The sequence below is a fragment of the Aptenodytes forsteri genome, unplaced genomic scaffold (genome assembly GCF_000699145.1).
Source record: "Aptenodytes forsteri isolate BGI_AS27 unplaced genomic scaffold, ASM69914v1 Scaffold206, whole genome shotgun sequence".
NCBI lineage: Eukaryota > Metazoa > Chordata > Aves > Sphenisciformes > Spheniscidae > Aptenodytes > Aptenodytes forsteri.
Genome location: NW_008794544.1, coordinates 1,042,027 through 1,066,447, shown reverse-complemented (window position 1 = coordinate 1,066,447; position 24,421 = coordinate 1,042,027). Strand labels below are relative to the sequence as shown.

Genomic DNA, 24,421 nt, shown 5'->3' with positions numbered 1-24,421 from the left:
TTACAGAGTCAGGAAATTCCTATGTTTGCAGTTACCATGCCTAGCAGGAGCACAAGCAGCCACCATGAACACAGGCTCCCTTTGACTCTTGAATTCCAAGCTTTCACCACAAAATAGGCTCCTTGGTTTAAACTTATAAAGAACTTGCTATTAAAAATGAGTTTTTACTTCTGCCTTCCAGTTGCCTGCACCTGACAATAACGCAATACACGTATTTAAGCAGTGTTTGTGTTTGAGGCTGCTAAAGTTGTCTCACCGCTTCGGGGAAGAGAGCACTTCCCTGAGCCGCCAGGCAGAGAGGAGTGATGACAAACTACAACCTGATAGTCCCCATTAAAGATAATCTTCAGAGTAAACAAGTGCTGAAGCAATCCCCTAGAGTCTCTCCAAGGAAAAGAAACCGAGACCACTGGATACGTCCGTCTACGGCAGCAATGCTCTGCGGGGGGCTGAGCCCGCTGACAGCTCCAAGAGAATCCACACAGACACGTGGAGCAAACGTCCACTGAGCTCCATAAAATATAAAAACCTCGCTGAAAGGCATCAAGAAAAATTTGGCAACTCCAGATGGTACCAGTAGTGCTTCATCACAACCCTGTTCAAATGGGAAGGGGTGAATGACCACCACACTCCTGCCAGAAAGAACTGGAGGCATCTGGGTGGGCAGCAAGGGGGCACTGCCTCCACTCAGCATCCCACCGGGATATCAGCTCAAAGCCGGGTCAGCACAGCAACTTCCTCAGATATTTGAGTAAGACCCGCAAGGGAAATCCTAGATGCTGAAAGAGCCCACCTGTAGTTCCTCTGTAGCTAAATTTAACAGGTACAAGCACTAGTTTCATAATGAAACGTGAAGTATGAGAAGTTTAAAATTGCTGTAATTTGCAGTTGCCTAAAATACCGTGGTGCTCAATTCTTTTTTCTCAGTGCCTAAATATCTACCTCAGACATGATCAGATTTAGACAGTCAATCACCTTGTTCATTTGTTTCCCAGATGTGCATCTTTGCTCATCAAGCACAGTCACCTTTTTCAGGCTAACATTTTAGACGCTCTCTTCCATAAGGTAAGCAACCATAACATTACAATGAACTGAAGAGTTTCTATACCCTGATCTCACTTTGCTTAGAGACGTCCATCTAATTTCCAATCAAAATATATTCACGGTTAATTTATAATTATTTATTTGTGCCAACATTGCCCTTATATCTGAAACAGCATGTGCTTGTCCTCTTCCCCTCTCATGTTTGTCCTCTCACCTTCCTTCCAGGCAGCAATCCCACCCTCTCCACACCCCTGCTTTGCCTGAGCTGTCAGTCCCTGGGCTGGAGAGGCCCTCCGTGTCCTCCCTGCCTTCCCTCTTCCTTCAGATCACCTTCCTTCTACCTCTTCTAATCGGAGCCCATCATCCTTGAAATTGGTTGACCAGAACTCTACTCAGGATCTCAGTTGAAGTTATCCAGCGGTCTTGTACAACAGCGTTAAAAATCCCTGTCTCTCCTAGGTATTTCTTACCCAAGAAAGCTGACAACATTTTTTCCCTTCACAGACCTGTTGTTGTTGGCTCACGGTCATTCAGTGCTTGATAATGAACATAGGTTTCCTCCTCACGTAATTTTCTAACTACTCCAGTTTATAGCAGAAAAATCTCATTAGTTCCTAAGGTGTAGGACTTCGCATGTTCCGCCATTAAATTGCATCCAAAATCTATTATTCTTAAGATCACCCAGTCATGTAAGCATGACATACAAATTCCTGTACTGCTGACATCTCCTGAGTTCATTATCAGCAAAGTTTATTATAGTATTTGTCTAGTACCAAAATGATTTAATGAAAATAAGATCAGACCCAAATACAGCTTTTCATTCAACTCCACTAATAACATTCAATAGCCCTTTCAGAATAACTCACTGCTGTTCTCCCCGACTCCCCAGCTCTCTTTCCTACACTAAATTTAATCTCTAGCCTAACAAATACTGCCTATATGTTTTAAGATCAAATGCTTTCCTTGAATCCAGAGGGATTTGTTCTTCTGTACTGCTTCTTTGTTGTTTACAAAGCTACCTTCTCCAAGAAAGATGTTAGACTGTTCTACGATAATCTTTCTTTGGGGTTCCTCCATTGCAGTTCACCTCATTTGCTGTACTTTCCACAATTTCTTCAATTATTTTTCTAACTCTTTCCTCATCCATAGGACTGGGTCAGAGAAGAGAGTCAGGACTTGCCTGATCGCTTCCTCTTTACTCCATTTTTACTACTATTATATTTGCCATTTTCCAGTCATATGGGAAATGGCAGTTAACAGATCTGTTTAAGATTCTTGTACCCCAGCTTTGGGTTCCATATTTTTTTCCTTTTTTTAACAGGAATCCTGGGATGAACATTATTCAGCCTCCCTTATCTGAGTTCCTTGAGCTATGAATTTTGCCTCTTCACTCCCAATGAAGTAATTTCCACTTCCATGCTCTCATTCATATGAGAGATTGTTTTCATCACTACATTCCCGTTCAATACTTCGTTTCAGTTTTGATACAGATAATATTTTTATCAGAAGTAAAAAAAGTTTTGAAACTCTGTATATGGCTCACTCCAGCAAGCAAACTGCAGGAAATATGGTGGTATTAAAGATGCTGTCGTCACCTTCCCTTCTATTCCCTTTTACACAACAGATTAGTCACAAGAATGCTTAAATGCTATGAGTGAAAGCTGGGCTCAATTCCTCCTCTTGCTGGTGAGAGTTGAATCTCCACCTCGCCTCCTGGAGAGTGCTCTTCTTGCTGGGCTAGAGGGACTAGATATCCTAGACACAGGATGCCACTGACCTGCTCTGCAGAAGCTGCCTCCTTTGCAAGGACAACCTGAATGCTTGAGCAGGGACCCCTGCTTCCAACAGGAATGCCTTGAACACTGTGGACTGTGTCACTTCTCGCTGATGAAATGAAGTATTGAAACCAGAGCAACTTGAAAAGGAGGCAGGGCTCAGACACTTACAGTCTCGTGTTGTGGAATACCTCAGTTCAAATCCAATTCAAATGGCTTAAACATTTGAACTAGGATTTCCTTAGACAAGTGCTTTACTCAAAGGCTGCTTATAAAAAAGGATCAAGTGATTCTCCAAATTGCAGGGAAGACTGTCACGACTGCAAATCCCAAATGAAGTGAGACTCTTCTCAGCAGCCTAGACTTGGTGCCTCACTCTGTGAGAGGCAGGGCTTAAGCTAGACTGAGAAGAAAGTCTTTCTCCTAGCTGGCTTAATCAGTCCCCAGGTTGGTGTGCTACCCGATGCAGCTCGCACCTGAGATGCCAAACTTCCACCCATCCTTTCCGCCGTGCACGACAGTCTAAAACAAGCCTGTGAATTCTGTGCGGTTCCCTCTGCCCTTTTAGTGGGTCTGCTCCAGACACACAACAAAAAGGTTTCATCTGCACAATGCTGTATACGAAAGTTATTGCAGCTCATAAATTTAACAGAGTTCTATTCTCTGGTGCATACGCAGGTCATGGACCACACTACTTCAAAGCCTCTATTCTTCTTTTCTCATATGGTATCCAGACCAGAACATGTCACATTTTAGTGCACTTTTACAATTAATGCTTTCTGTCTGAACTTAGTTGGAAGTTTTTGGAACAACAGGTTTTGGATCTAATTGGATTTTGCCATTTGCAAAGCATTACCTCTAAGAGTAGGAGGATACCATATATGCCTTTTCATTCTTCCTGCTCTACTTCACATATGCAAACTGACATCTCACGCTGTACAAATAAAGGAAATGAATTGTTCCTGGCATCCCTTGGGTACTTGCCTACAAACACATCCAGTACAAGCAGAGCTGAAATGAAGACTCTGGGAGGGATTCAGCTGACTGAATGAGAATTTTTACAATGCAGGAGACCGCATCTGAGCATATCACCTTGGGCCCTCCTTATGGTTCGTGGAGAATTAACTGATGTAGGCAGCAGGATACACAGAGCAACTCTTCTCAACCTGAAGTATGCACCTATGTGTGGCTGGATAAATAGCACCCCAAAATCCACGAGCTATGGTGGGAGCACAAACAAACAAACAACTACCTCAGAAGCAGACATCTAAATTTAAATGAGAGGAACCCCTTGGGCTGCCCTGAAAACTTTTCACCCATTAAAACTAGACTTGGCTTTTTAAAACCCAAACATTGTGATCTGACATTTCTTTACACATTAATGACATCAGTGTAATCAATGTTCACTCTCACTAGCGTTACCTGGTAAGCATGGTCCGTGTGTACGAGGTAGAGGTTGGTAGGAGCTGAGCGGCTCAGAGGTGTCATCAATTTAGTCTCAGTTTTGGCACAGGAAGTTTCAAGATGGATTGCGTCTTGGGTGGGAAAGGAAGGAGGAGATGCTAAAGATGGAGAGACTGGGGAAAGACTGCTTAAGCCATCAGCTACTGAGTCCGTGTTGAGCCTGATTTCTGTATAGTAAAAATCCTCCTCTCCATCACTGTAGTCAGACTCTCCTACACGTCTGTATGAAGACAAAAGAATGAAGGACTGATTAAATGAAAGCAAGAACCCCAAGGTGAACTTTAAGTTGTAGATGCATGAGCAAACACATTCATACTGTCAATAAATTAATATTCCCAGTTTCAACCCTACCTACTTTATCAGCATTCTGGCTGCAGGGAAGGGGAGAGGAAAAGAAAATCATCTAGCCTGAAGGGAAAAGAAGCAGGAATTAGATTTTTTTTTTCTCTGTGTGTTATTCTTGCGTAATTCTTTGACCTTGGAGTAGATGTTTAACTTCTATGCTTCAGCTTAAATATCAGCTTCTCATTCCTAACTATTAAAGTTAACAAGAATCTCAACGCACTTTGACTTCAGAAATGACAGAGCAGCCACAGAAGGACGGGTAAATATAACAAACACGGGCAAGATATACTTCACTAATGTTACGGCAAACAATATGTAATCTTATCATAGGTTACTTAATTAAACCAAATATAGTCATGGCTGCGGTTCACCGCAACTTTCCTTGGCATAACAGAAAAAGCTGCTAGAAAACAGTCTCACCATGCAACTCACTCAGACACAGTAGAAAAAGGACATATGGGCTGGTTTGCCAGCGCAGGACTTTCTGGTCCTACTCTCCAGAAGCAGACTTACTGAAGGAGGAGGTGTAAAAGTTTTAATTGCCCCTGCATCCCTGGCACTATCCGCTGCATGTTTGAGCGCAAATGCTAGGAGCAAAGCAGCCCAATCAAAGCAGTAGTTCCCAGTAGGGTACATGTTATCTTGAAGTCCAAAACAAACCACTATTTTAACATGTTCATAGTCCACATGCTATACAGATGTAACTCACAGCTCATACATGCGTATTTTCTCCTGAATCTTCCATATAGGAAATCTGAGAGCCCTAAGCGTCCTCCTGCCTGCATGTCCATATCAGGACTGAACACTGGGCCTCTTCTTTTCCAGGCATGCACCCCAAAACCAGCCCCTAGCCAGTTCTTCAGCCTGCTTGCCCGTATACCTCTACCTGTGGTCCTCTCACCACCCTACTCAATAGAACTCGTTGAGAGAGCATGGGTTCAGCAGGTTTGAAGGGCTCTACCAGAAGTACCATCCGTCAGACCGCAGCCAGTCACTCACCAAAACTCCTCTCTCCGGCAAAGTTACAAACTCCAAATTCCAGGGAGGTTCGGCTGTTTACTTCTCCCTCTCCCGTGCCACGAAAAGGATGTCCCCGTAATATACAGGACAAAACAACATTCGTAACTGCATTTTGAGGGAGATTTTCTCTGTTTCTGACAGCCTCACTCTTCAGAGCCTAAGCCCAACAGCAATTACTATGACCTTTGCAAGACTCTCCTGAGCTCCACACCAGACTACTTCCTCATGGTCACTTTAATTTTTAAGCACTGGGTAACACAGACTTACACAACAGAGATGTATTTCCACATACCTAACAGGTGAAGGCCAGGAGTCCCCACTGTAACTATATATGAGACAGCTAGGTCACTCAGCAAATTGCACAGGAGATTTCAGTTGCAAACTAAAGCTCTGAAACAAGCTTGTGTCATACAAGATTCATTCACTTTTGCTTCTAGTCCAAGTAACATACACATGGAATTGCAGCTCATTTTCTTTCTCTTAGGTTTCTTAGGTTTTCAGGGGTTTTCAGAACTAGCACAAGCACCTGATCTGATGTGAAACAAAGCTGGAAAGTATTCATGCAAGACCCTGAAACCTGCTGTCTTTTGCACAGTGTCAGCATGGATGTGACACGCGGATAGCACATACAAAGTAAATACCACTGAGTTGCGCTGCCATTTAGGGAAGTGCAGTGTGACCTAGAGCTGTATTTGACCTTCTAGTAAAGTTCACAAAAGTTCAGGAAAGAAAGTGCCTCGCTGTTTGAATAAGTTCCCGTTCACCTTGATGCACCACTCCGCGATTTCCTCAGAAACCTAGGGATCTGAGACAGAAAAGCCAAGGACAAGCCAGTTCACCTCCCCAGCCAGGTGCGACTGCTCCCCTTCCATACCAAATCCTTTAGACTTCTGAAGAGACTGCTCTCTTACCCAAGGTGAATGGTCCGTATGTGTTTCTGAATCCCTGCAGCTGTGCTCAGTACCTTCCCACAGTTTTTCCACAGGCATTTGAACATCACCTTCATGGAGTTCTGGAAATTATGAGTAAAGCAACATTAGGTGCGTGGAAGACAGAAAGAAAATCAAACCACCCAAAACAGATATATAGCTACAAAACACTGTGAAGGTTCAGAGCCTCCAACTCTGAATTTGTAATGATGTAAAAGTCTCTGTCAACAGTGTCATCCTACTGAACTCAAGAGAATCCCCGTGAAAAGCCACAGGAGCAGCTTGTGCCAAAACTTTACCTCTCTCTGCTTTTTGGCATGGCTTTTTCATTTGCAAGTTCCAGTTTCTGTCTCCCCACTAAAGGAGGTAGACAATATAAAAACTTCCTACACTTCTTTGGAGCCTTTCAAAGAATAACTGATGAGGCCTTCTCACTTAATGCAAGGCATCTTCCTAAATTAAGATCTTCCTAAAGCAAGCTCTTACGAATACTTCTGCTCATGAATTTTGAAACACAGAAAAAATACTGTGCCAGAAAACTGTAGCTTCTGCAATGACAATACTCACCATGAGCTGGCAAAACCTGCTTTTATTTCATTCAGAAGCTGCTGTGACCCTTATTTGGACAAGGGAATGAGAAGCCATCCGGCTGTGTTCAACATTTTTAAAAGAATGTGTGTACAATTGCATTTTAATATTCTTGTTATATTCTTTAATATAACTTCATTGGCCTAAACTGAGTTATCATTGATTTAGAGGACAGCCAACAAGGCTATAACCAGCCCAATCTTCAATATTTTGAAGACTCTGGAGAAAACTAGTCTTAATTTAAAGCACAGTATGTGGTAACAAACAACACAGATGTTGCAGAACTGTACAGATTTTTTTAAAAGCTAATTTTACCCCAAAATAAAACCTACTTTATAGATTTTAAATTAAAAAAAATCTAAGTAATTTGTACTTCTCAAAAATCATTTTCTCTATTATTACAGAACACATAATTAAAGAAAACATGAGGAAGAGCTTCAAAATACTGTATTATTACCCTATCATTTTAGTTACATGTAAGATTAAATGAATATATTCATATAAAGCTCGATTAAAAAAAAAAGGGAACAAGCACATCCTTAGAGTTAAGTACATGCTTCACTCTGTCTTGAACAAAAGCTGACTTGGTGCTTTCTTCAATTTGGACCCTTTGGGACTGCATGCCAGTAGATGGTAAGTTTCAGCATTTGCTAGAAAGACGATTAGAATATGATTTTTAAAAATGTCAGCTGATGGGCTTTTTAAAATCCAAGTTGATTGTAGTAGCATGTTCTCATAGTTACTTGGTAGTCTAACATCTCCTGTTTGAAAGTATGGATGCTAAGGGCTTTAAGATTTGAGGTACCTGATCATACTGTTTGCATGAAAACCTTCTAGTTTGGAATAAATGGCACATAAATTCCCTCTATAATTTTTTGATCTGATAATACAACTACCATTCAAATAGATAGAGAACTCTTTTTTCCTAAAATTAAATGTAATCTATCTAGCAATTCTGATAGATACATTTCTTACTTTTATAATATAATAGTAAATACTATCATCAGCTCAAAAACCCACAACCAACCATGGCGGCAAGATGAAGACCATGCTTATCATTTACGTCTTAGGAATTCTGATATGACATCATGAACACCATATGCATCTTTATGAACACAAAATGGTTTAACATCAATCTCCAGTTTGATGGTAAAACCAATCTCCTAGCTCCGCTGCATTTTTAGCTTTATTGTCAGTGCTAGGACTCTGCAAAAACCCATGCATTTTAATGTAACCAAATAAAATCTCACTCAGTAGAAATACAGAACATAAACCACGCTTCCATTTCTGACTAGTCAAAAAATTGCCTAATCAGGCTTAATGTTTTATTTAAGAAAATAATGGAACATAAATGGTTTGGTGAAGAATAACTACATTAGTGGAAACTTTTAAGCAAGCAACTTTCTTAATAGTAGAAGTGGTCGCTAACGTGACATTTTCCAAACATGAAATGGAAGAAACTTTAATGAGTAAAAGTAAGGTTACCGATCACTCTATTTCCAGGTTTATTCCTTCTGATTTTTGCAGCCCTGAAGATGATATAACCTGAACATTTTTATTTTGGCTTCTAAAGGTGCGAAGCTGTACTCAGATAAAGTACCATGCTGGGACCAGTATCAAAAAAACTGCAGGAAATGCAGTTCATTTATAAAACAAAGTTTGGCAGGTAATGTTATTATTTATCTACATTAAACATTTGCCATACAAAGCAAAATCCCTGTGAACCAGAACAGATAGTGTAATAGATCTGTGGTGGGTACATAAATAGAAACATTCTAAGACAACTTAGATAACAATAAAGATAGCAGCTGCAAATCCATCTGTCTCATCACAGCTGAGCAATAAGAGTGATGCTAATAAGCTGAACTTTAACTGAGAAGTAAAAGGCAAACCAGCACACTTCTGCATTCCTACTCCTCCTGTCCCACACCCTCCACAATCATCTCTGTCTTTAACAGTCAGTTCTAACTTCTAATTTATTATAACAAAGGTGTCCTCCAAAATATTTTTTTTCCTTTTTAGCAAGAAGCACAAACATTTTACACCCCTCTCCCACAAACAAGGGCAGAACAGTGTGGGTCGGCAAATAAGCAACTTCTGGAGCAAAAGGATAAATCTGAACAGGTTTAAACGATCATTAAAACTTCTTCCTGCTGGTGATGAAGCAATTAACTGTCTCAGACTGAGCCAGAAACAAAGTCACTAAGGAGAATAAATTCTCTGTTTTTCCTCCTTCTTACAAAAAGCCCTTTTTCATCTTGCTATGTAAAATCTGTCCTGTTGTGTTGGGAGAGAAGGAAACTTGGACTAGTGCCATCTCTTTGTTTTCTTTTTCTTCAAGAGGACCTTGCTTGCTAGCATAATGGTGATTTTTTGGGGTCAGTTTTGGACTTTTTTTTTTACACTGTGTTTTATTTAGTCTGCTTTTGCACTCCTACTGAGGATAAATTTGGCCACTGCTAATACTGTATCAAAAGCCATCAGGTTTGATCTCTCTCTCCTCTTTTCACACCATATGTTTGTGCAGAGAAAGCTTCACAGTATTAAGGTATCTGACATGCTGTCAGACAAACAGCACTTTCAGGGAACAAGAAGTATTAAGGCCATATCCAGTTTTTGTGATGACATGTAAAGGCTGCCTGTTGCATCCTGCATACAAAGAATTTGCCGAAGTAGGATAGAAATCCCTTGAATGGCCAGAGGCAACACCTTCTGGAAATCACTCTAGTGTTTTCTGAGCAGGAGGCTCTGTAGAATCTCACCATCTGCCAGCAAATATGTGGTGCTGATGGCAGCACGTGTGTGCAGTAGGTGACTAGGTTGAACGAGACATAGTGACTAGGGTAAGTACCTACTTTAATTGGATGCCAAGGAGGGATACACATACAGAGCTGTTTGGGTGACCTGTTCCTTTCTCACAGCAAAGTAAGTCTACCAACATCCTATCTGCCCATGGGTATGGAATTCAACGTAAGGCTAACCTTTCTCTTCCTAGGAATGGGTTCATCAAAGAGAAGGTTGCTTGTTTCAGCTTCGTCAATACCATCGTCTGGCTGGGAAGGTGTCCGAAAAGCTTTGAAGCTATCAGCTGACAGAGGTGGAGATGGGGTGGATGGGTTGGACTGGTCACTGGGAGCGTTCCAGCTCCAGTATCCACTGCTGCTGGTACTAGAAGGCACAAATCCTCCTTCTTTCCAAGATCCATTTAGGGATTCTGTCAAGAACAATAACAGCCATCATTACAACAGTATCATGTGTTAGGGCTAAGCAGCTCTTTTATCTAAGGCTTAGATGCCATGTTAGTAATTAACTGTACGTTCGATAAAGGAAAGCGAAAGTATTGGATGTCAGAGGACAACCACATCTATCCCACTGCACACAAATTTCATATTCCACACATGATTTTTCAGGTGTTTTTAAAAAACAAGTATTTTTCTAAAAAGAAATGCTGGGTTTGGAAAAATAACCTGTTCTGGAGCATAAACCACAATAAGCAGTCAGATATTGCATGCATGATTAAGGGAAAACATTCCAACACATCTGCAACTTTCAACAGGAACACACGACTGTGGTGGGGCGTCAGAGCAAGCTCCAAGCTACCACACGGCCAACAGGAGATCCCCTGGGAAGGGGACATACACTCTGAGCCCCAGGACACTAACTAGATCTGCAAAAACATGATCGTCATCCCAGTACTAAAACACCAAAGAAAACCATAATTACACTCTAACTGTCTTCTCATAATCTCCCAGTGTACACACCTCTGCCTAATTTGAATCTCTAATTGAGGTGGTACATACCCTTGGAAGGATATCCCTTTTTCTTCATACACGTGTATCGTTAGACATCTGGTTTCAGAAGTGGGACACATAGACGCTGGATCACCTCCACACCTACTCGCTGGAGGAACCCCCTCCTCACTGCAGCAGTTCCCCTGACATTAGGTGGTAAGCAGACGCTCAGACTAACACGTTACTCTACAACACGGTGGGTGGGAGTAACAGCACTGCTTTCGCAGTCTGAGGCATGGCTTGAGCCATCCTTCACATGCTGAGGTCCTCAGGCGTTAGACATTGGCATGTCACTCTTCCCAATCCCTAAAGGGCTTTTGGCAGGAGAGGAGTATGTAGGCCATCAGCTCAGCAAAGGTATGTCCCGAGCATGTTCACGGGCGGCTCTGCCTGAAGCTTCAGGTTCTCATAGGGCTTGCTTGGGCACATGTGCAGGGATGGTTTAGGTGCAGTTTCTCCCTAACTCTGCATTGGAAGCTTTTCCCAATGACACTGTATGTGCCTGAGTATTGTGCAATACCCAACTTTGGAGCTGGCAAGCAAATAACATCTTACCTGTTCGTGAAACGCTATTTAAGTGTGAGACAGGAGTCTTTTCAAGCCAGTACCTGCCTTTAAGAGTTCTGCGGAAGTCACTCCTTCATTCCTTCTCAATTTCTTACAGACAAATTTAACTAATGACATCAGCAAGAAAATAATGTCTACCACCTGCTACCAAAAGCTTAACCCAAAACCAATGAATTTTTATTTTTTTTCTCCTAATTCATTTGGGTTTGGACAAAACCCTTAATCATTAACATCAGCTGCTCACAAAACAGAATACAGTGCTCCATCATGTAAGCACATGCATAAAAATACCCCCTTCCGTAGGCAGCAGCCAAGTCCCTGCACTTACTGGTCAGGGCCACAGATCATAAATGGGATCAACCCTCCCTTCCTCCCCCGAAATTCCTCTTTGGAAAAGGACATATACATTTCCGGTAGCTAGTAAGTTAACATATGAAAATGTCATGTTTTGGTTCATGATTACTGTGACTTCATGTGACTGTAGTGGAGGTGGGGTTTGTTTCTTTTAAGTATTTGTACTTGAGTCTCGTGCCAAAGCCAAGAAATACATCTGGTATCAACTTCTGACCTTAGCATAGCTTAAAATTTCCATTTCTTCAGAAAAACAAAGGAAACAGCACTCTTGCAACTACTACTTTCTGACACATTTATGGTGGTACTTTGTATTTTTGGGGTTTACAGCTTCTCCTCGCCTTGCTGAGAAAGAGATGTAAATCAAGAACACTTTTAAAGTAGTATGGAAAAGACTGAACGAGGCTGACAACAGGGAAAAAACAAACACTGGTTCTCATTAATACTAACAAATCTGTCAATGTAAAGAAGTCTAAAATATAAATACATGCAACTTACTCTTATTTTGGGGCTCTTTTCACATTGTTGGAGTTGCACGAAAGAGAACCAGACCAAATATTACTCAGCTGCAGAGAAACAAAGGCCAAACTCTGATCCAGTTTACGTGGGTGATCATCCCCAGTAATTCCAGCACAGATCAGACTTTAATATTAATGCTAATGTTATTTTTTTTACTTCTAGGCAAAATTCTATTTGTTTAAATAAATGTTCCTTTAATTACACTGGTACTTACTGCCCTTTTTTGGAAAAGGATGTAGAAAGAATTCATCATTAGTACATTTGCAGCTCGTATTACTAAGATCAGAGCCTAGCCTTGCAACACCAATTGAGCTTTAAATTATCAAATCTTTACACTTTTATTGAAGTCTTTAGTAAGTCTTCACTCAGGCAAAACTAAGATATTCAGGGAGAAGGTGCCCAACAACAGCTTCAAAATCTTGTCTGTGACTACTGAAAACACGTGAATTACTTTTTCAGGCTTGTCTTCCCAGATTTCAGGAGACAAACAGACAAGCTATGTGAAGAAATATCAAAGAGCACTCAGGCTGCATGAAGAAATATCAAAGGCAGTTAACAGCTACCATTTACCTATTAGCAATTCAAAAAGGCTTGTTTGGAAGATCTTTCCAATCGACAGCTGCTAGCTAGTGTGCACTGCCGGTCCTGACAACTGTCATCTGCTCAAACTGTTTAAGGTGGCAGATACTGCCTTGCCCCACACGAGAGCAGCTCCCTGTGACCAGGGATGCAACGTGGGACACGGGCGTGCCTCAGCCACTCCAAATCCCTGCCTGGCACATCAGCACAGATCCACCTTCACCTGTTGTTTTGGCTGTGAGTTGGACCAGCTGGAGAGCAGGTATGTTTTCTCCCTTCCATTGGCCTTCCCTGGGGGCTGGCAACCTCCAGCCCTGAGGTGGGACAGTCACTGGGGATGTCACCACTGGAGGTTTCCCAGGGTTCCTCAGAGCAGTGATACTCCATAAATACTTCTGGTTTTAACATTTGGTAAGCATGTGGAAAGCACACAGGCAGGAGCCATGGGTGTTCATGGCTAGACTTCCACCTACATGGATAAAATTTAAGTTTTCTGGAAAGAAATGAAAAAACCCCACACTATCTGTTCAAAAATCTTGAAAGCTGGGATATTCCTCATGGTACAGGTTCCTTTTAAGTACATCATTCAGTGGACTGCCCCTGCTTCCATGAAGAACTGCAAAGACTATTTCCCTATTAATTTGCAATCAGTTAGTATTCCTCAAAGTACTCCAATTATTTACAGTGGAAGGGCATTTAGTGTCGATTTAACAGTTATGAGTAAGAAAAGCCAGTCATACAAACAATGCCGAGACATCCTAACAACGGTGTCCTACTTTAAATTATTCTTTAAAATGTAACACTTTTTAAAATTTCTTGTAACTCCAGTCAAGCTTGTATAGATTAATTGTATTTCATTAGCAATCTCATTGTTACCACTAACTTTTTAGATTTACTTTTATTTGTGTGTCTTCTGCTATACCATGAATGGAGTAGTCTTTTAAGGGATTATGGATTTGATGGTAGACCATCAGAGAGTTACAAAAGGCACAGGAATTGAGGTTCTAATCCTGCATCGGCAGAAATAGACCTGTCGCCATGCAGACCACTAGTGGACGGCCTCTCAGCCGAGGGCTGTGATCTGGAAGTGCTTTGCCTCATCGTAGTGCTGAGTAAAATCCGATCTGATTTCCATAGATTGGGGACAAGAACAACTGCTGTCATGTTTACCACATATGTGCAAATGCAAATAAGCTGTTTGGAAAATTAGCATTTCAGTGAGGTAAAGAGACCTTCCGCAGTGCTCATCTCCCATTTATGAAATGGGGCATCTCCTGTTTCATAAACTGAAGCCACTCTATGGTTACGAAGAGGTTTCTTCTCATTTTTGCCAACGCTGCACCAAAAACCTCGACTATGTTGGAGCAAAGCTCACTCAGTATGATCCCCAGCACGCATGGGCCACTGTCAGAAGACAGCCACTCATCCTTTGTCCTCCACCACGGCCACAACTCCTGGAAACAACCCCCACATACACGGCCCTGGCACCCCTCCCTGCAGCCCCCGTCCAGGCGCTGCTCTGAAGGCTTACCGTTGGGTCGGACAGGAGGGCTGCGGACCAAAGGGCTGGTGGATAAACTGGTGAGTACCATGGCTGCCGTTACTTTATCCATGTCCAGTTCTTCTGAAGATTTTCTGAAACACAGTGAATGGGAGGCAGGAAACACATCAGCAAATACTTGCCTTTTTTTAGTGCTTTTTTTTTTAAAAAAATAACAGACCAAACACTAAGCCAGTAACTGAAGCACACCATCAAGCAGAGTTCTCAAAGCTTTTGTCTTCTGGCAACCTGAGCATACCAAGTGGCTACTTTAAGCAAAACAGCTCAGGATAAATAGGAAAAGCAGTGCGAAAAGAGAATACATCTTTGTATAAAACTGTCAGGATTATTGTGACCCTCCATTAGTTTGACCCTATTTCCTTTTTTCAGAATTTCAGGTATTCATATCCTTAAAGTTAAGTGTCTAAGCTTTTTTTCTTGGGTGAAGACATAGAGATGCAAAAGCAGGTAAGATTACCAGTAACATTAATAACATACACTAGTCTCTGTAGGATGAGGAAGAACTATGAACTGGATTTTCTTCTTTGTTGCTTCCGCTTAACACTATTAACCTTCCTGTACTCTCTCCGAAAGACTGATCCTAAATTTTTCCTAGTCAGATTATCAACTAATTATTTAAACTAATTAGTAAATTGGCAGAAAACCAGTGGGGGGGGCAGGGGGGAGTTTTCTGCAGGTGTGATGGGTGCCCGAGCCAGCAGGACAGCACAGCGGAAAGAGAGGGACCTTTCACTGCCTTAGTTCAGCCTCGCTGCGAACCGGCCCCAAGTTGCTGCTTCGATTCATGCAGTCAAGACCAATGAGTTCTGGGGAAAAAAACCCTATAAAATCAGGAGAGAAGCAGAGGAGAGGGCATAGGGAAGGGGTAATAAGGGAGAGCAGGGCAGCCAGCTTTCTAGGGGAGGGAGGAGAGGATCTGGAGGCAACGGATGCCTCCAGAAACCAGGCTTCAGTGACCCACTGCTCAAGGAGAGATTTTTTTTTAGACAATGCAGAATTTTCATTGGCTGTAAAAATGTACACACTATCACTTTTTTTCCCCAAAAGTAACTTTTCCTGACAGGTCAGCAGTACAATGTACAATTTCTGAAGAGTGAACGTACCAAAACAAAACTACTAAACTCACTAGGTTTAGCAGACTTTAGCTTTCCATCCTTGTGGGACAGTGGAACCAAAGCAGACAGCTTCTTGTAATCATCTGCTTTCAACGATACAATTGATCATCCAAGACCATCTTCTCATTTACTAGAGATCAGGTTAAATTTGTTCTTACAAAAGGACACATTTCCCCCTCTATTCTACATTGTGGGGTTTCTAGAATTTCCTCTGTGCCTTGCCAGGAGCTCTACTTAACCATCAGGTTGAGTCTTTATTTAAAGCCCAATATAAGAAGTGTTCAGCCACCTGATGTTTTCTGTCAACTGTTGATCCAAATCACCATGCTGCTTGCGGTCCCCTTCCTAGAATCCCATTTGACCCATCAGGTTAGACGTTCATTAACTGAAAACTACGCTACAGTCAAAGCCTCTTGATATTTTAGTGAGCAAACCTCAAACTTGTCCATGAAACAGTTCACAGCTGCTTTCTGGCTGATGCAAGGACCCATGCAGATGCCGATGAAGACTCTCCCATGCCACACAACAGCTTAGCTCTCATGACTGTCTTTTGCAACACATCAGTGCCTGGAACCGAAATGCTGATGATGGTTCCTACTGTGCTCTGATTATATCCATAGAAATCCTCCTTTCCTTAAGCCAAGGTTTTTGCAAAGAGCACAGCAGCCATATAGTCATCACTGAGTACTGGAAAGGTCTTGGATATCTGCTATAATCAGCTAATACCTAAATCCATCATGCATCAGGTCCTCTCGCTGTCAGAGGAATATTTCACTCAGAATGCCAAATTCCTCTGGGTCCAGAAGACCTTTCCTCAGGGATGACATGGAGATGCTACATTTTCTGGACACCAACCCTGCCAGATGATTTTCCAATTACCTAATATCCCAGTATGAAAATCCACTCTCTGAGAAGCATTCAGCTGCTCTGTAGTCCACTCCTGCACAACTACACCGACTGTCCCTACTCCTTTATCCAGCTGCAGATGAACCACTAATATTTGCACTTCTGCAGCACCGGAGGACAAAATGACCACAGGTTCCTGATACGCTGGAGAAGCTGATCCCTAGTGTTCGCCAACAGCCTTCCAACAAGGTTCTTCTGTGTGTATGGCAACAGGACTAACGCGCTCCCGTCCAGGCCTCTGCAGAACTGCAAAATCACACTACAGCAGTTGTTGCAAGCGTTTGCCAAGTTGGTGTCAAGATGTCAGAGTCTAGACCCAGAGCTAATCCCAAAGTTCCTCCAAATAGTCTGTAATTTTAACTTCTTCTAGCTCTTCTGTATTGATTTTTTTTTCCCTTCTACAATGACTCAGACTACTGCTCTGAAAAACTAACCTTTGCTCCAAATAATTTTGTCAATAATGCTCCGAAATTGTCAGCATTGGCATCTGTGCCTAAGATGAAAGTTTTCATAGGTAGGCAAAGGACAGGAATGGTCATGAGACCCCCCTGCCATTTCTAGCCATGCTAAACCACACTTTTGCAATTACTGGAATGCTTTTTTCTACCTGATCCAATTTAACAGGTTTTCAACATGGAAAGCCCAAATAAACAAAACTTTGAACAACTTCTCTGCCCATTTTGAATCACAGTCATTTTTACTACTTACTGCTCCTCAGCTGCATCCAGCAAACAAGGAATGCTCCGCTTGTACTTCCCAGCCACAAGAATTTTAGCAGCTACAAGTGTTGGCTTATGTGACTCTGCTCCCAAACACATTTTTACAGTTTGGCTCATAAATGTAAACATACATATTTCATATATCACTCAGCCAGCACCGCTGCAGCAACAGCAGCCTTTGAGAGAGAGGCAAAGCATAAAACTGCAGACAGGAACCACTTAAGCCATCTGCATTTAGTCAGCATCACATTTGAATCGATACCTTAAGACTGCCCCAGTCTTTTCCAGCTTTCTCTGCTGGAAAGTTGAACCTGCACACAGCTGTTCAACAGTATTTGCACTCAGAGGGAGAATTACTTGTTTGTTACACATTGATTGTTCACAAACCATTTATTCCACCATTGCTAAGGTGATTTTCTGCAGACTGAAGTTATAATCCCTGATGTTGCTTATACTGTTATTAGGTGTAACAAAATCTAAATCAGTTGTAAGATCATCTACTACATTAGCTATGAAGATTTCTTCTTTCCTCTAATCCCACTCCCAGTCTCCAGATGCCATCTCCCAACTTCTGGACGGATATATTTGTGTCAGCCCAGTCTGTATTTGAGACCAAGCAATTTTGGATCCTTTATTTCCAAGTCTTTGTAAATCCAAACCCATGCCAATAGCTGAATTATAATAAACCAGCTGAGACATAAGCAGCAGAAGTTAGAGGACCTTGAGGACAGATCTTTTACCACTGCCCCATGTCTCTCAGCTTCATGTCTCCCTGCTTCCTCAGCAGGGAGAATGGTTTCACTTGATCCTTCCAATACCCTAACCTAGCCAGCCTGGTATTTAAAATTGTCCTTGTCTTTAATAGCCAAGCTCAAATTAAACTTAGCTACTACCCTCAGTCTTGCTCAATCCTTTCCTTGGTTTTGCTGATGAATTTACTGCTTTTTTGATAATCATTTAACGGTGTTAAGAAACTATCACATCTCCCTCAGTCAGAGCTCTCTGCAAGGAAAGGCTGGGTTTAAGCTCCAAAAGATGAGCAAAAGAGAGTCCAAGACGAGTCCAAGTATACGCAAGTGTCCCAAACCAACACAACAGCCGATCTCCTACTGTCCCATTTCCTTACCCAGTAGCTGACTGCCCCTAGGACCCATGTTTTCTTATGGGACTGAATCCACCGTTTAAGGTCTTGGTGCGATTCCTCCCTACTAGCAACCTTCTGGCAAGGGGATGTCTTCCTGACATTTAATCCATAAAATACCTTACATTTACAATAATATTTGGTTACTATCTAACAACTCAAAATACTGACAGTACAGATAAATAAATGATCTTGCTAGTTGCTGTTAGGTTTGGTTGTTGATTATGAAGGTTAAAAATTAACCTGCTTGCCACAGACAAAAGGAAAAATTACAGAGAGAATGATCCATATAACCAGTCCAAGGTCCTGAGCACTCTTTGGTAAAAGCTGTAACTTTTCACAATAAAGCAAAAAGCAAAGGGAAATATTTTCAAAGATTATATTAAATCATTACACTACTATAATGATACATCTTAAAACTTAAGGAAGCATTACTATTTACACATCTAAAAAGAGAACTGGTGTTTGATATCCGAAGCACAATGCACTAATTAGAAGCTAGGGATTTCTGCCTTTGCTTATCATGGCCACACATAGAATTAACCTTTTCCACTCTTAAATTTGTGGTATTTGCAGACTAGTTCATATATAGAATAATTGCCCTTTCTGGGGGGGGGGGCTCTGCTGTTCTGGTTATACACCAGCAACAGGATACCGACAGCGACTAGAAATTAATTATGGTCAAAATCTTTATTATACTAATATAGGAACTTTCCTTCTAAAAAACATATATACCTAAACTTCTCAAGGAAAAAACAAAAGTGTTTCAAAGGCAACCACAAAGCTCTCCACCACCCTCAGCCAAGCTGAAAGGTTTTGTGATTCAATTATTCAAAGGACCTTTGGAAGTCTGGCTGGTCTGTTCGAGGCCGAGGAGAGTTGACAGAGTCATCAGTAATGCAGATACAGACTTTCTATTTGGACTGTAATGGTTTAAAGACAATAAAAAGTCTCTGCAAATTAGTCATATCAGATGGGAGACATTCACAGAGTGGTTCTCAGCATCCTGGAGAAGAAAATATGTTTAACAGAAGAACTGAAGAGAAAGCAGTGTGTAATGCCGGCGTGTTTCTCAGTCTTTTATTTTTCCTCACATCAGATCATGCATCACCTTCCACTGCTCCACAAAAACAGGACTCTAAAAACAGGTATTTCTCTAGCCATTATCATTAAAAGCACTAAAACTTGACAGAAAATAATCCATTCATTTTTACAACCATTTTATAGATTTAGATAGCCAAGAAAATGCAATATCCACGTTGTAAAGGCTAGCTGACGTATTCTCCTGTACACAGCGATCTCACCTGTCTCTCCCTCTGCCGCCCCTGCCTCCTCCTCAAGCCCCCAGATGGCAGATGGCTTCCCGAGCCAGGCGCATCCCCAGGGAGCACCTGGAGCACCCTTTCCCAGTGCTCCTGTCCTCCCTACGGTGGTACAACCCAGTGATGCTACCCTGGCTGCTCTGCTCTGTAGGCTACCACCGCACCAGACCTCTTCAGGGAGCGCTGGCTGAGCTGCACCAGCAACAAAAAGGATGCCGAATTACTGCGATTTCTGTTGTCTGGTGCAAACACATCCCACAGACAGGCTCTGCTGCTGCCGTCCCCTCTGCAGCCCAGTGGCAGGAATAGCTGCTTTGCCCTCTAAGACTCCCCAGAAAAGTCTGCTGAAGGCAAAGCCTGCAAAACAGATGGAAAATGCCTTTTTCAACGAAGCCTTTTTATCACCGCTTCTTAAACAACTTGTCTGCCTTCCTTAAAGGCAACTGAAATTTCAAACCTCTCCAAATGGTAACAGGACTGAACTCTAGGTCTTGCTCTCTGATTTACAAAACACAGGATATGGTGTGCTGGTGGTGGGGAGGGAGAGGATGGGTAGTAAAACACCACTCTCATTATAGGCCAGTGATAAGATCAACAGTTTTTAAATGCTCTGCATAAATGGGAACAGTTAAGCAAGCCAAATTCAACACTGGGAGATAAGCTGCAGTTTACAGGAACAATTTATTCTATATATTGAAAAAGTTGATCCAATGAATAATTTTTACTTTTCAAACAGCTGCGACATATCAGGAGAACTTATCTGGCGCAGAGCCCTCGGGGCAATGACAAAAGCTGAAGTAGGAATATGACATAGAAATAAACTGCTTCAAAACAGAGCAATCAAATAAATGCTAATCACTTGATAGATTATGAGTGCAAAGCAAAAATTAAATTCAGAAAGGAATAACAGAACCCTGCAGAGAATGGTTATCCCTTACAGTCACTCACAAACCTTGAGGATTTTCTGGGAAGATTTTCTGTTCCATCATCTCTACTTTAAAGGCCACTTGCTGATGCAATAAACAAATCAGTCTCTACAAACCAAGTCCCAATAGCACCCTGAAGCAACAGACCAATAATTCCAAATATTATCCAATATATTAATGTTCATCCCTTTCCTGCCTTTAACTTACGCTACTGTTCTAGCTTGTTCACAGGCACATCTCCTTTCATAAATGGGATTGCTTCAATGGGGTACTGTTTACAGAAAGAAAATTTCACACTTCTGAACACTGATGCGTTCTTTGTGGAAAGGGGCTGGACTGCTTGCTACAATGCCTAAGCAATGCTGCTCAACGCAATGCAAATTATCATGCTGAAAACTGAAAAAGATGGAAACTAAAAAAACCCCTGAAGGTCCCAGCTCATCAAATGTAGAACTGTGCCAAGAAGTGCTGTGATGTGCTAAGGGGACAGCTGATGCCACCTGATAACACAGAGGGAGGGTAAGATACCTTGCCTCTCCAGGTAGCTGGCGTTCCCACTACAAAGCTTGCTGCTGAAGAGCAGCGCTGTTTGTGACCCTCACCCGGCCCCGCACTCAGAGTCACCCAAATACTACTATGGCTGACGTCTCTTTTTCACAATGCTTTCTCACAGAGCCTTTTGCAAAACAGGTTTTTTGGTAAATCTTCCTTAACCTTTGAGAATAATTATTTTACCAGTGATTAGCTGAAGATGTCCTTATGGCAGATGCTACAGGAATTTTGTCCTTCCCAAAGTAAAATACAAAATGCAAGGCCAGAAATGTTTTGCTCTTCCTCCTTCTTCCCCCCTTATCCATTGCAAACAGTATGATTCCCACGTTGAATGAATTTAATTCTAACATTCTCAAAATACATTTTATAGTATCAAAGCTTCTATACAGTCTTAACACATCTATATGGGTAACGTTTAGCACAATTTATCTATAAAAGGTGCTGTAAGTCAATTTTCAAATAATATTTAACTGCTTTTTTCCCCTCCGCACATTAAAATATGCATTTTTTTCTAATAAAATATACATTGATGAAACACTTTAAAAAGCCTGCAAGTCTACGCTACATTTATCCCCTTTTCTTCTCACCAAAGAGCCACAGGCTTGCTGTCCTGCTGCTACCTATAACTACTAAAACAAACAAGATGGTGAGCACTTTGCTGAAATCAAATCAGTCTCAAAAATGACCCACAGGGTCTGTTTCTGTTTATTGTTAATATTTACACGTCAGTCTTTTTGAGCTTTCTGATTCCTCACTTTTTCAAGCTAGAAGCTAGAAATTGGGAAGAAAAAAGCCACCGATTCTGGACAAGGCTGTCCACAGCCACCAGTACTGTTGAAAGAGATCTGGAGACTAGAGGCAGAACCACCTCTGCGATGACCCTCTGCTTCCTGCCAAGGTGAGATATTATATCCCAAAGAGTGGAATTTCCAAACATTAAACCACAGTTTCTATGGCATACATGACCCAACAGGTCACAGCAATGTAAAACATCTTCCAGGGTCCTCCTTGCTATCGCATCGATCCAGGAGATAAACATCACGGTTCACCTCATAACTGGTTTTCATCCTTCTCAATCCATTAGAAACCTGTTTCAAAACAGGGAAGGCACAGAGCTAGCTCATCTTGTCCTCTCCACTCCCACCTTCCCTTCATCACCATGTCCTTGGACCAATTTTGCAGGGTTACATTGACAACAGTACCTGTGATAGCTAGGTCACAGCTATTTTGTCTATGCACACACACTCCATTGGAGAGCATCCAGGTACGGCTCTTCAGATGGGTTCTCTTTCCATTTCCCTGATCATCCTACAAGTCTGTCTTCGTCTCTTGTTGATGTGAGCACATCCATCATGAACAGAGCTGCTCCAAGTGTTCTCGATATGGTCTTGCCCATGTCTTCTACAAGGACTGTAGTACTTTCCTGTCTCTGCTGAAATCTCTATGATTTGACGTACAAGGATAGCTCAGTCACCTGTAATGAACAATACAACCCCACTGCCGTTCTCTTCATCACTTGTTTACAGCTAATGAAGTTGGAATTAATTGCTGCTAATGAACATTTTTTTTTTTTTTGGAAGGGTGACAAAAATGTTTCCTTTAAAATAAAAGGAACAAACACGACTGACATTTATCTTTACATCCAACCTGATTACAGGCCAGATTTTCATTATTTTCCTTTCTCGGTTTTCATTTTCTCAAGAAAGATCATTACTGAAATAACAGCACAACACTTCTAGATACTTTTCAGGTAGGGCAGTAGGGGATATAACGCAAATATCGGTAAAGCATAAACTCTCACACTTTTCATGTGGGGCTTTGCAGACCATTTGGTCCAGTACTCTGTGGCCAGCACTGACTGTTTCAAAGGAAGATGCAATAGGGACATTCCCATGACCAATATACCATCCCATTCCCAGGAATTACGGATTTCCTTACACTCTGTGACCAGATTAAAAAACCAAAACCAAAATGCTCTAGATCTTCCCACACATCTTCTCTCAGCTATGGCTCTGGATACTCTTCCACAGTATCTCCCTCCTCTGTACACTGTCCTCATATCTGGGCTTCAGTCATGTTTGATGGCAAGGAGCACTGCAACCTAGTTATGTTATTCAGGAGATGAATATTACCTTTTATCAGGTTTGATTTAGTTACTTTTCTGATTGTTCTGTTGTTTTCACACTACCAGACATGGAGAACAGAAGCTCTAAGCACAACTTTTGCTCATCATTGCTTTATTTGATGTGACAATCCCTCCTAAAAATTTCCTTTTTGACGTGAACATACACAGTGACTTCAGTATTCCTTTACACCATGCTCTTTCTATGTTTATCAAGCCACAGTTCAGGATACGCCCCATTGCCAAGGAAGAAAAGGTAATGGGAATTTCTGAAAGAAAATGTCACAGTGAGCCAAAGACCTGGTCACTGTTTGATATAATTTATAGCAACCCCCGGTTCCTCCAAATTAAATGTGAATAATATAAACCAAAGCCCCAGAGGCTATTCCAGTGGCAAGAAACTGACTTCACTGATTCTATGCCACGTTGATTCAGGAGACAAGCTGATGTTCTGACTGACAGGTGATGTGTTGAAGAGCTAAAGAAGGATTGGGTCCTTCTGTTTTAGGAAAGAGCGTGCTAGATTCCAGACTGAAATAGATACCGCTACATTAAAAATACATTCTGCAGTAAGTAAAACCATATTGCACATACTCTGCACCGTATAATCCCCTTCCACTGTATAATCTCATTTCAGGTCACGTGTAGTTTGTAGTTTGCTATTAGGTCTTTCTGATTTTTCAGGCAGGTTTTCTGTTTTTTTTTTTAATCTCACATTTATAGATAAGAGGTTTCCGTTGTTTGGTCAAAATGCACCTGAAATTCAAACATGACATTATGAAATGTAGAAGTACCACCACCAGAAGATCTCCAGGCCTAACCAACACAAAGTGTCTCAGTAAGGGCACCTTGTCTTTGGTCTTTCAAGAAACAAATAGGGCACAAAGCCGTCTGTTCTCTGAACCATCTCTTATAAAGATGAAATATATTTAAGCCAAACACCAATCTTTTCTTCTTACCTTTAAAACAATTGTTCAACCCTTTCAAAGATCATAGAATCATAGAATAGTTTGGGTTGGAAGGGACCTCTAAAGGTCATCTAGTCCAACCCCCCTGCCGTGGGCAGGGACATCTTCAACTAGATC

General features: G+C 41.6%; 1 protein-coding gene across 2 annotated transcripts in view; it reads right to left on the bottom strand.

Annotated features, from left to right (window-relative positions):
- Window positions 1-24,421, bottom strand: part of ZNF704 (zinc finger protein 704) — a 74,406-nt gene that overhangs the window by 8,369 nt on the left and 41,616 nt on the right. For both annotated transcript variants that reach the window (XM_009272378.2, XM_009272379.2), the window contains exons 2-5: window positions 14,504-14,607; window positions 10,147-10,379; window positions 6,560-6,660; window positions 4,242-4,503 (exon numbers count right to left, since the gene is read on the bottom strand). In XM_009272378.2, coding sequence (XP_009270653.1) covers window positions 4,242-4,503; window positions 6,560-6,660; window positions 10,147-10,379; window positions 14,504-14,607 — 700 coding nt within the window. The remainder of the gene's footprint in view (window positions 1-4,241; window positions 4,504-6,559; window positions 6,661-10,146; window positions 10,380-14,503; window positions 14,608-24,421) is intronic.